The sequence below is a fragment of the Geotrypetes seraphini genome, chromosome 1 (genome assembly GCF_902459505.1).
Source record: "Geotrypetes seraphini chromosome 1, aGeoSer1.1, whole genome shotgun sequence".
NCBI classification, from domain to species: domain Eukaryota; kingdom Metazoa; phylum Chordata; class Amphibia; order Gymnophiona; family Dermophiidae; genus Geotrypetes; species Geotrypetes seraphini.
This window is the reverse complement of record NC_047084.1, coordinates 74,589,079-74,601,999: the sequence shown is the minus strand read 5'-3', so window position 1 is coordinate 74,601,999 and position 12,921 is coordinate 74,589,079. Positions and strand designations below refer to the sequence as shown.

The 12,921-nt window shown below is 42.6% G+C and overlaps 1 protein-coding gene and 1 long non-coding RNA gene across 2 annotated transcripts in view; both read right to left on the bottom strand.

The window, feature by feature from the left end:
• Positions 1-365: 365 nt before the first annotated feature.
• On the bottom strand, positions 366-3,482 carry LOC117355209. The gene is made up of 2 exons (XR_004538325.1): positions 1,618-3,482; positions 366-1,527 (listed from the first exon to the last, which is right to left on the bottom strand). It is a non-coding gene; the product is annotated as an uncharacterized LOC117355209 (long non-coding RNA).
• Positions 3,483-8,618: 5,136 nt separating this feature from the next.
• Positions 8,619-12,921, bottom strand: part of GOLPH3 (golgi phosphoprotein 3) — an 88,688-nt gene continuing 84,385 nt past the window's right edge. Inside the window, exon 4 of the mRNA XM_033933392.1 lies at positions 8,619-9,380. Coding sequence (XP_033789283.1) covers positions 8,956-9,380 — 425 coding nt within the window. The 3' untranslated portion in view covers positions 8,619-8,955. The remainder of the gene's footprint in view (positions 9,381-12,921) is intronic.

Genomic DNA, 12,921 nt, shown 5'->3' with positions numbered 1-12,921 from the left:
ATACGTGACATCTATTCTAGTGTATACTTATGAAGGGAATTTTTAAAAATAAAGTAAAATTCTGGAATCTCTCATGGCACACCCAGAATCTCTTTGGGGCACACCACTGTCTCGTAGCACACAGTTTGAGAGACATCATGCATTCCCCCCTCTAATTTGATCACTACCACTTTCTCTCCTTCATTGAGTAATGTAAAATTCTGGAATTCATTCAAGACTTGAAAACCGTGAAACTGCTAATTTTAGACATCTTGAGATGTTTATATTGTTCCGTTATAAACCAAAAGACATTAGCTTTTGCTCCACTGCAAGCAGAAATACTCAAGTCATCAAAGTAACAAATAATATACTAGCTCTGTTTCAGGCACTTTCAAGATCATTATTTATTTGTATGGTAAAAAGCTAGTATACAGATTTAGAGGAATCCCATAAACTTCAACTCTACAATTATACACCATCTAGTACTTTTGCTTTGAACAGATTAACCCAAAAGGTCTTTCCACACCTGTAAGCCCCAATATTAGTATGCATAATGAGAAAAAAAGTGATTTATTCAATGCACATTTACATTATAATGTCAATAAAAGTGGAAGCAACATGTGGTAAAGATGCGATGAAGTTTAAAAAACCAAAATTTTATATAATAAATGTGCTAACAAGGATAATTTCAAAGATATAAAAAATTAAATGTTTTTGTTATAGACTTTTTAGTCATTGGACCTGTAATTATACTTGCTAACAATTCACATGCAACACTTGCTAAGACTGATGCTTTCTGTTTATTTTTCGTTGAAAAGCATAAGTAGATGAAATGGTATATAAAGACAAATGTAAGAACTTGTATAAAAAAAAAAAAAAATTAAAACCCAGCACCAATTTGTTATTGTTTTGTCTGAAGAGATTTGTAACCATGTTAATTTGAAAAACAGTTGCCTCAATGTTGTGCAACAAAAACATGATTAAAAAATAGAAGGCCAGAAACCTTATACTAATTTCCAAATTCACAGTTCTTCACATTGGAGTTACATGTTTAATCACAGACTGCTAAATAGAGATTAGGTTCATACCTTGCTATCATCTTTTCTAGTAGGAATGTCATTCTGGACAGTAGGGTATTCTCCCCAAACCCATGAGTCATGAAATGAATCCATTTCAGGTTTTCAACTCCTCCTCCTCCTCCAGAAGGCTCTGCTGCCCCCTTCAGTTTGTACCAAAGCAGGCAATAATTCTATATAGGAACACATAAGGAGGAGGGGTACAGGAGACTCCCCGATTAGAAATCTGTTATTTTCTGAAAGTGTAACAAACATGTTAAACATTATAATTGAACAAGTGAAACACTGAAATAGCCATATCAATCAGAAACATTTCTGGAGCTCAAACATTCTCCCCCCCCCCCAATGTGTTATAGCAATACAGTAGATTATTCTTCATACCCTTAAGGTCTAACAACAAAATCTCAGTTTTGATTCAAGAGAGTAGGCAGGCGTAGAAATACTGACAGAGCGGGGTTCCAGAATGACACACCTATCTACTAGAAAAGATATTATTAGCAAGTTAAGAACAATTTCTTTTTCTAGTGCAATAGGTGTGTCATTCTGAACAGAAGAGACATACAAAAGCTGTCCCAGAAATCTAGTGCAGGACCTCTGCATTTGCTCATAACACTGAGGACACAAAGACGGTGTCCTCCCATGCTGCCACATCCACTCTGTAAAACTTGGAGAACATATGCAGAGTAGACCAGGCCACTGCCCTAAAAATCTCCTTCGGTAAAATCGCCCGAGCTTCCACCCACAAAGAAGTCATGCTTCTTGTGGAATATGCTTTCAAAGAGACCAGCGATTGCTTGCCACAGGTAATATATGCCGACGAAATTGCCATCTATTAGCCTTAGAGGCTAGTCTATTATGCCTAGCCTGACTGATCAGCACAAATAAATGGTCTGATAGTCGGAACTCATTGGTGACCTCTAGGTAAGATAGGAGGACTCTTTTCACATCCAGCTTCCTCAGAATCCAGTTCTTTCTTTGACCCTGTGGTCAGGAACACCTATTTATTGATATGAAATGCCGAAAACAAACTTCAGCAAAAATGATAGGAACATATACAAGGAAACTCCCACCTCCATTACCTTTAGGTAGGGCTCCCTGCATGACAGGGCCTGCAGCTCTGAGACTCGGCACATTGACATAATGGCCATGAGGAAAACAGTCTTGATGGTAAGATCTAACAAGAACTCCTCTTGAACAGGCTCATAAGGAGCCTAAGGTCATGCAAAACTGTTAAGGTACCATGATGGAAATAGTTGTTTTACCTGTGGTCTGAGCCTTATGGTCCCCTTTAGGAATCTGGCTACGTCTAAATTAGAAGCCAGGGGAGCATTATGTCCACAGGCTTTGAAGCACATGAACCCTGAGGGATGCCATTGCGAGGCCTTTGTCAAGACCTGCTTGGAGGAAAGTTTGCACCACTGCAACTAGAGTACTAAACAACTCCACCTTCTCTTTCGTGTACCAGTGTTGAAATATCTCTCATGCCTTAGTATAAGCAGACACTGCGAAGGCTTCTTGGCTCTGAGGAGAGTAGCAATAACTACCTCTGAGTATTCTTTTGCGCTTTAATACCACGTGCTCAACAGGAATAATGCAAAACCAAAGCAATCCAGATCTACTATGATCACTGGGTCCTGAGATAGAAGATCATGCTGTACCTGCAGTCTGAGACCCTGGTCCATCTCAAGACACACTAGGTCCATATACCATGGCCAATCCAGAGCTACGATAACCACTCTCCCTGGGTGGTTTGCTATTCTGTGAAGTATTTGCCCTATCATGACCATGGAGGAAACACGAACAAGAGTTCATTTTTTGGCCACATGTGGACTAGGGCATCCAGACCTTTGCATCAGGCTCAGATTTTCAACTGAAGAATCTGTCCGCCTTCTTATTCCTCAATGTAGCCATAAAGTCGAAAGTTGGCTAACCCTATCAAAGAACAATGAACTGGAATGCTGGAGAAGATAACGTATATTCTCCCAGGTATTAGGTCTGCATGCTGAGGTAATTGGCCTGGACATCCACTCCTGCAACATGTACAGTGAAGCTCTGCCCACTAGAACAATAAGTGGGCTTCCAGGCTCAGCTGCACACTCTTGGTGCCTCCTTGGCGATTGACATAAGTCACCGCTATAACACTGTCCGAGAAGACTTAGACCACCTGTCCTTCCAGGCTCTTCTCCAGCTTTTGCAATGCCAATAGAATGGCCTGAAGCTCCAATCTATTGATGGACCATTTTCTCTGGGAGGTTAACCACCACAAAAAATCTCAGGAAGGGCATACAAAACTCCTAATTTTACTAATAAATTATGCCCTATTGGAAACCATAGGAGGGACCTACCTAGACACTACCAGGTCTACTCACTGCACTCATACAAAGACCCACTTTCACTTAACTCACAAAAAACAAGAAAAAAAGTAGAGAAAAGGCCTCAGTTCATCTTCATATGGCAAAAAACTCCACTTATAAACAACCATTAAGCAAGGTCCAAAATGTATCAGTTCACTCAGCAGTGAGAAACACTATAGTAGCCCTCGTAGGAACCACCTCAAAAAAACTCTTTTAACACGCCAAATTACAAAACTTCAAAAAATGTGAGTAAAGCAAGCAGCACATATATGAGTCTCAAACACAGTCAATGGTAAGCAGGAAAAAACAAACACTTAGCTGCAGATGGTGTCCAGGCTGTCTTCCATGCATCCAAAAAGTGCAAGCCTGCCTGGCCCCGCAGCCACTCTTTCCAGACGGGGAAACCTCAGTTTCGCTGAGCTGTGTCAGGGGAATGCTCTGTGTGCCCTCTGATGTTAAATGTCACTGAATTTGTGCATCTGGTTTCAGGACAAAGGTTTAGATTGAAGAGCAACACTTCCTGCATTACAGAAGGGGTTATTTACATCATATGCCCCTGTCCTTTGTTATATGTGGGACAGACCTCACAGAAATTGAGGGTCAGATTACTGGAGCACAAGTCATGTATACATACTAAGAGAGTGGAAGAACCCCTGGTGGTGCACTGCCTTGAAGCCCAACATGCTTTTAGTTCACTGCGGTATGTGGTGATTGATCATCTCCCCTGTTCTGTGAGACGTGGTAACTGGAGACATCAACTACATCAGAGGGAACAAAGATGGATCTACCATCTACAAACCATCCACCCAGCTGGGCTAAATGCTCGAATTGAGTGGGCGGCATTCTTTGGTTGAAGCTGGCTGGGGATTGGTCTGACTGGAAGAGGGTGCTCCATTTTGAAGACACTGATTGCTGGAGAATCCCACACCTCAGCTTCTATGTGTGTGGATGTGAGCATTTGGAGCACTTGGAGAGCCTCTACAGTTGCTGGTGGAGTAGGCTGGAATCATTCCCCTGACGCAGCTCAGCGAAACGGAGGTTTCCCCGTCAGGAAAGAGTGGCTGCGGGGCCAGGCAGGCTTGCACTTTTTGGATGCATGGAAGACAGCCTGGACACCATCTGCAGCTAAGTGTTTGTTTGTTTTTTCCTGCTTACCATTGACTATGTTTGAGACTATGCTTGCTTTACTCACATTTTTTGAAGTTTTGTAATTTGGCGTGCTAGAGTTTTTTTGAGGTGGTTCCTACGAGGGCTACTATAGTGTTTCTCACTGCTGAGTGAACTGATACATTTTGGACCTTGCTTAATGGATTGTTTATAAGTGTAGTTTTTTGCCATATGATGATGAACTGAGGCTTTTTCTCTACTTTTTTTTTTCCTTTTTTTTGTGTGTTAAGTGAATGAGTGGGTCTTTGTATGAGTGCAGTGGGTAGACCTGGTAGTGTCTAGGTAGGTCTCTCCTATGGTTTCCAATAGGGCATAATTTATTAGTAAAATTAGGAGGTTAACCACCACCCCTGGAATGGCCTCCCAAGCTGAACAGGCTGGCATCCATTATGAGAAATACCCATGAAATTATTCTGAGGGGCATGCCCTGTAATAATGACTGTTGATGGAACCATCAACTCATACTGCAGCGGAATTCTAGAGTCCACTGGGCCATTTGAAGGGAGCCCATTTGCAGGGACCACAAAACAGGAATGCATTCTGGAGAGGAGAGAACATATGTAAGTCTTCGCCCAAGGGACTACCATCTATAGTGGCTGCTATGGAGCCTAGTGCCTGGAGATAGTGCCACGCAGATGAAGCTGGCTTGGCCATCATGTTCGTTATCTGAGTGCAAGGCTTCTGTCTGTGTGCCTCTTTCATATTGAATAGTATTCCCAGTTATTCCAAGAATTAGAATGGAACCAGTTGGCTCTTTCAAAAATTCATCATCCAGCCCACTTGAACCACTGCCTGTTCCCCTTCTAATAACGAGTGAACTCTGATCAGCCAGTCATCTAGATACAGATGCATTTGCAATCCTGCCCTGTGAAGATGCACTGCTACCATCACCACCTTGGTGAATGCATGGGGTGCTGTTGCCAACCCAAAAGGGAAGTGCCAAGAACTGAGAATAGCTCTCCAGCCCATGGAATCTCAGAAATCTCCTATGTTCCAGAAATATGTAGGTAGGCTTCCTTCAAATCTAGGGAACCTAGAAATTATCCTAGAGCCACCATTGCGATGACTGATCACACGGTTTCCATTTGAAAGTGTGGAACCTTTGGGGCCTCATTGACATGTGTAAGATCCAGAACAGGTCTCCAGGCCTGAGCCATTCTTGGGTACTATGAAGTATATAGAGAAGGGCTGCCTAAGTCCGGTCCTCGAGATCTACTGGCAGGCCAGGTTTTCAGGATATCCACAATGAACATGCATGAGAGAGATTTGCATACCAAAAAGGCAGTGCAGGCAAATTTCTCATGCATATTCATTTTGGATATCCTGAAAACCTGGCCTGCCAGTAGATCTCGAGGACCGGACTTGGGCAGCCCTGATATAGATTATCTGCCTGAGCCCGATTCTTCTGGTGGCACTGGTTCTATGGCCTGAATTTCTAGACGTCTCTGTACTATTGCCAAGGCTCTGCATGACCTTTCTGGTCACCCCACTGGAGAATCCACAAACCTGTTTGTTAAGGGATGGGCAAACTCAAGCTTGGACCCTCCCCAAATGATCCTCAGCACCCAGTGGTCTAACGAGATCCATACCTTGGCATATACCAAGAGCCTTCCTCCTATCATGAGGGAGAAGACTTCAGCCCTGGCATCATTGCATTTTCTTAAAGACTGCTGTGTAGGCTTGACTTCACCTAGGTCCTGTGAATCTCTGTCAAATGCCTGGAATTATGAAAATTAGACTGCCTAGAACCTCTAGAGGTTCGCAATGTGCTGTTAGGCAGAGATTTTGGCCGGCGATCTGCAATGCTGGCCATCAGATCATCCAGAACCTTTCCGAACATCTGTCCTCTGAAAGGGAGTCTGCTGAGTGTAGCCTTGGAGGTGGAATCTCCTGCCCATTGCCTGATCCAGAGCATTCTGTGGGCTGAAATGGAATAAGCCGAGCATTTGTTCATCACTCTGTTGTCATTACAGAGAGCATCGGCTACATAATCTACTACTGCTAGCATAAACTGGGGTAGAGGTTCATCCTCTGTCAGGATGAGCCCACACATCTTGGTATGACAAACACGTACCACAAAAGAGACTGCTGCAGCTGCTTTGATCCCTAAAGCCAAAGCTTCAAACTGCCTTTTCAGTACCACATCCACTCTGTGAGGCTGTGTATCCTTTAATACTATGCCTTCCTCAATTGGCAGGGACGTGCGCTTAGTTACCTGAGCACAAATGAATCCATCTTATGCTGAACAATCATTTGTGCCATTGAATATAGCCTAGTCATTGTCTTGGTTTCCTTTAAAGAGCCCTCAGGAGCATCCCGGGGCTCTGAGTAAAACACTCATATCAGGATGCCAGGGAAAAGACGTGGGCTTCGCTCTCACTCCGTTCAGGATAGAACACTGAGTGAAAAGGTCCTGCTGGAAATCCAACTCTTTTAGGGAGTCAGTAATGAGCTCTAATAGTGCCAATGTTTAAACAGCCGACATAATGTGGGATCCTCCCCTTGGTCAAGCACCACCACTGCTTCATGCATACTTGCTCCTGTTTGAGATCCTATATTTTCCAGCAGGGAAGACTCGCTATGTGACAGGAGGGCCCAAAGACAGACTCCCCTGTCTTCTGAATCCCTGTCAGAAAGGTCCACCGGATCCTGGTCATCCTCTGCCGATGACCTTGAGGTGCTCTGTAACAGCTGGAATCCCCTTTGCCCGACTCCTGGCTCGCTGCCACAGCTCTGATGAGAGTCCTGGCTATCAAAATAAGCTCTCTATATCAAATTAACAAATTCAGGAGAAAAGGCTTTACTAGGCATCACTGAGTCCCCTTTAGGTAACTCCACCTTAGGTCTCTTAAGCTCCACAGCTTCTACACTTAGGTATGACGCTGTTCAGGGGTTCTGGTAGGGATTTTCTTCTTCTAAACAGTCTTCCCAAAGGATCTTCAGCCCTCAGCTCTAAGCAGTAGCTGGACCTTGGAGAATAATCCCTGCCTCAATCAGTCAGCCTCAATCAGCTGAGACTTTTGGGCTGCCATTCGGACTGAAGTCTACTGATCCTCAACCCTCGCAGAACTGTGCATGCGAAGAGGGTGCAAAATTACAGCTGGCACCCTGAAGAGTCCTGCTCAATCCCCTGCTGATGCTTAACAGCCTGCCTTTAAGCCCATGAGATTCTGTAGGCAAGCTAAGCTACTAGAGATATGGACCCCAAGCTCCACAAAGATTTCTGCTGGCTGGCCAAACAGATCCCCCCAAAGAATTAACCTGCTGTCTACAGACCCAAGTCTGCTTCTTTTGCATGCAGAGCTTACCCCCTGCACTAGGGATTTCTGGTACACCAATAGCCACAAAAACTGCAAAAAACCCCAAACAAACCAAAAATAATATACAGAGCAGAAAGACATCACCTAGCTTGCAGTAGAAGAAAAAACTGAAGGGGGTAGCAGAGCCTTCTGGAAAAGGAGTTGAAAACCTGGAATGGATTCTTTCTGCAAGGCTCGTGAGCATGGGGAGAATACCCTACTGTCCAGAAAAACAGTCATGAATTATAGCATGTCCTTCATAAAATACACATATCATATTACAATGGCTGAAACAACCCTAAACAAAGGGGCAACCAGGTGTACAATCAGTTAAATCTTGCAAAACATTAAGATGGGTATGTGTTAATATACAACTGAAACTATATACACAATACACTGGAATGTATCACATCCCAAAACGGCTTTTGAAACAACAGGATTTTCCTTGGGGCTTAATTAAAACCTAACTTATACAACAGATTTACTTGGTTTATCTTCCATCTGCTGTTCATCCTGTAGTAGGATGTTAAAACAATCCATTAAATACAAATTTGAGACCTTGCTCCGCACAAGATATTTGAAGGGGGTACATGAACAGATACTTAATTTTGGCAAGTAGAAGGTTCTTCTGAAATGTTTACATTTCTAACTTGCAACTGTGACAGCACATTTTGAGTAACTGAAAGTTAGCTAAAATATAGATTTCATGTTTGATTTGCAGTGTAACTAAAGCCTTCCAGTAATCACCTTACAAAATAAATTTTTTATTAGAATATGAAATGAAATGCCAATATGGCACTGAAGTTTAAAATGCACTGATCTTCACTTCCTTCCTCCCCCCAAAAAAAATAAACCCAACAACCCAAAAACAATTCTAAGAAAGGAAACACTTTTTCCAGCAGAAACCTGTATTGCTGGCATAAGTAAAAGGTAAATACTTCTTTTCCTATGAGACAAGAGCCGATTTGTAACATGAGAAGGTACAAATTACAGAGAACTGCATGAAGAGTCAATAAAAGAGAAAATATTGGTTTACATTACAGAACTGAATGAAAAAAGAACAGGTCTGTCCTATTACAGTTATTTTGTGAAGGCTGCAACCACAGCCCAGAGGACTTCACTTGTATTTGCTTTTGTACATTCAACTTCAGGGTCTAAATCCAGAAGTTGTCTCACTCTCTTCATGGCTAAATCATACTGCTCATCCAAAAGGGGGGCAAAAGCGTTCTCAAGCACATCAGAAGCATGGGCTAGGTAAATCAGGGCCAGCAAACGTTTGTCCATACGATGTGGGTCATTAACCCATTTATCAAGAACCGCTTCCTGCACCTTCTTGATAAGGCGCTGCTTAATGTTGTTGTTGGTGAGAGGATGTGTAGTCATGTCAAAAAGAAGAAAGTTCTGTTTCTCTGTTGTCAACACGCCTTTTTCCACTAGATTTTTAGCTAATCGTTCACGTACATTTCTTAGCTGGTAATGCAGTTTCAGTGGATTCCATGTCTCACCTAACACATAAATCAAAAGGAGAAAAACCCCACAACTGTTAAAAGGTCACTAATTTCAGTCATATTTACAACTTTATCTTAAAGAGATTCATTTTCCAAGCATAACTTATAGGGTGGTTTGAGTCATTAAAGGGTCACATTTTCCATAAAGTGTATGGAAGAAAAAAAAAACCAAAAAATCTCTTGGCATGCCTCCTGAATTCAACCCCAAAGTCTTTTATATTGCTATAATAGATTGGTCCCTATATTTCATAATGCAACAAAAATATAAAGAAGCCTATTAGAAGGAGAATAACACTGGGGAAGGGTATTAAGAAAGGCAGTATCATATTTCTCTGTGGAACATGGAAGGCTATTTTGAGAAGCAAATTCTTTACAAGAAAATATTCTACATGCTCTGTTGTGTTTCATTCAGTTTCCTTTTTGGACTTGCAAACTTTTTTTGACCGGTTGGTGATTTACTGTGGTGAAATATTAAGTTTTTAAACCTGTTTGATATCTGAGTGCCGTCTCTGTTTTTTAATCTGACTACTGCACCCCCCCACCCCTCTTTTCTTTTTTAAATCTTACTGCTGTCTTTGGTCTTAAAATTTGATTGCTGTTTTTGTGTCTATATGTTTGCAGCCACCGTTTTTTAAATTTTGAATGCTGTCACTGCTTGGGTTGAAACTTAACCACCATCATTGATTTTTAACAGCTTGTCGTGAGCCCTTAAAAATACTCTGTCCAGCTCTTGCTCTCAGTTTTTGTGTCTGTCTGTTTTAATTCTGACTGCTGTCGTTTGTTTTTTAATCTGTTTTGCCATCACTGTCTGTTTTTTCCAGCTTATCATGAGCTCCCACAAATACTTCATCCCCCTCACACTTATCTTTAGATTTAAGTTTATCTGAGTATATGGTTTCAGGATAATCTTATCTATATTTAGGTCTTTTTTCAAGACTATCTGAAATAGAGATACCACTGTAATATCCTGTTATCAGGTATGTTTGTCCTTGTTTTAACATTTTTCAAGACCTCTTTTGACCATGATTTATGATATTCACCACATTTTTTATGTATACTAATGATAATAATAATAATAATTTTATTCTTATATACCGCCATACTGAAAAAGTTCTAGGGCGGTTCAAAACAAGGTGAGCTAACACATGGGATACATATAAAATACAAATTAGAATAATGGACTTAAAAACAGATAAAGACAGAAAGCATTTACAATATAATGCAGAAAAGAAAACAACAGTTTAAAATTGGGGAAGAACTGTTAGACAGTTTAAAAAGAACTGTTAAATGCCATACTAATGTATACTAATTATGATTCTGTAGTTTAGATATTTTTAATATATTTTGCTTGTGTTAATCTTTTATATGATTTATCACATTCTGTATGTTTTATCATTTTAATAATTGTTTTGTTATGTTTATTTTAGTTTGGTACGTCCCCTGAGGAAAGCAGTGTTCTGCTGAAACCAGATCCTAGTTGGGACTTCCCATAGGAACTTTCAATAAAATTCCTTGTGTTGTATTGTGACATTGGTTTTGCCTTTCTTTTGTTTAACTTCTAAGGTGGGACAGAAGAACCTTTCAACAAAACTGAGGTCCCAAAGGCGGCATCAGATTGAGCCACCAGATCCACTCTTTAAAACCTTGTGAAGGTATAAAGGGAAGACCAAATAGCTGCTCTACAAATCTCAGCTGGATGATACCGCTTGAGACTGCTCACAAAGCTGCGACACACCTGGTCAAGTGAGCTTTCAGAGAAACCAGCGGCTGCTTACCACAGGCGATGTAAGTCGATGAAATGGCCATATGGATCCATCTGGCAATAGAAGTCTTGGATGCTGGCCTACCATGCCTGGATTGACTAGTCAGAACAAACAGATGGTCTGAAAGACTACTACTATTACTATTAATTAATTAGATGGAATTAATTGGTTCTAAGTAGTGAAGTAACGCTCTTCACACATTTAGACTCCATAAGATCTGCTCCTTCTGCTCCGACCCCTTAGGATGGAAATCAGGCAGGGTATTCCTGGTTGACATGGAAATCTGAAACCACCATTGGAAGAAAAGAAGGGACTGCACGGAGGGATACCCCTGCCTCTGTGATCCGAAGAAAAAGCTCTCTAAAAGAGAGAGCCTGTAGTTCAGAAATACGCCTGGCTGAGACAAATCGCCACGAGAACCACTGTCTTGACTTTAAGGTCCAGAAAGCACAGTTACTTACTGTAACAGGTGTTATCCAGGGACAGCAGGCATATATTCTCACATGTGGGTGACGTCATCTACGCAGCCCCGATGCGGACAGCTTTTTCAAGCAAACTTGATTGAAGATTTAAAGTTTGCTCTGCTGCTCCACGCATGCGTGCCTTCCTGCTCCACCAGAGGGCGCATCTCCCCCTCGTGGTCTCCAGTTCACTTAACCAGCAAAGAAGCCAACCTCGGGGAGGCGGGCAGGTTGTGAGAATATATGCCTGCTGTCCCTGGATAACACCTGTTACGGTAAGTAACTGTGCTTTATCCCAGGACAAGCAGGCATGATATTCTCACATGTGGGTGACCTCCAAGCTAACTGAAAAGGGGTGGAGGGAAGTTGGCAATTTAAGCAAATACATTACGTAATACCGATTGGCCGAAATGGCCATCGCTCCTGGACAATGTGTCCAGGCAGTAGTGGGAGGTGAAAGTATGAACCGAAGACCACGTGGCAGCCTTGCAGATTTCCTCAATGGGTGTGGACCGGAGGAAGGCTACGGAGGCTGCCATCGCTCGGACTTTATGTCCCGTTACTCGACCATGCAGCGCGAGACCAGCCTGAGCGTAGCAAAAAGAAATACAAGCAGCCAACCAGTTGGACAAGGTGCGCTTGGAAACTGGGCGACCCAGTCGATTAGGGTCGAAGGACAAAAACAATTGTGGGACTGTCCGATGAGACTGAGTGCATTGGAGGTAAAAGGCCAACGCTCTCTTACAGTCAAGCATGTGTAGCACCGTCTCTCCGGGGTGAGAGTGGGGCTTGGGGAAAAAAACTGACAAGACGATGGACTGGTTGAGATGAAAATCAGACACCACTTTAGGCAAGAACTTAGGGTTAGTGCGGAGGACCACCTTGTCATGATGGAATACCGTGAAAGGTGGGTCCGTCACCAGCGCCTGTAGCTCGCTAACTCGCCGAGCGGAAGTGAGTGCGAGCAGGAAGATCACCTTCCAAGTGAGGAATTTCAGATGGCATTTGTCTAATGGCTCAAAAGGGGGTTTCATGAGTTGAGCCAGGACCACATTCAGATCCCAAACTACCGGGGGAGGTTTGAGGGGAGGGTGGACATTCAAAAGACCTTTCATGAAACGAGAAACTAAGGGATGGAATGAAAGGGCTTTTCCTTCCAGGGGTTGATGGAAGGCAGCAATTGCACTAAGATGTACCCGAATGGAGTTGGTCTTCAGGCCGGAGTGAGAAAGATGGAGCAAATACTCCAGGACCAAGGGGACCAGGACCGACACTGGGTCCTGGTCGTGCGATGCGCACCAGGATGAGAATCTG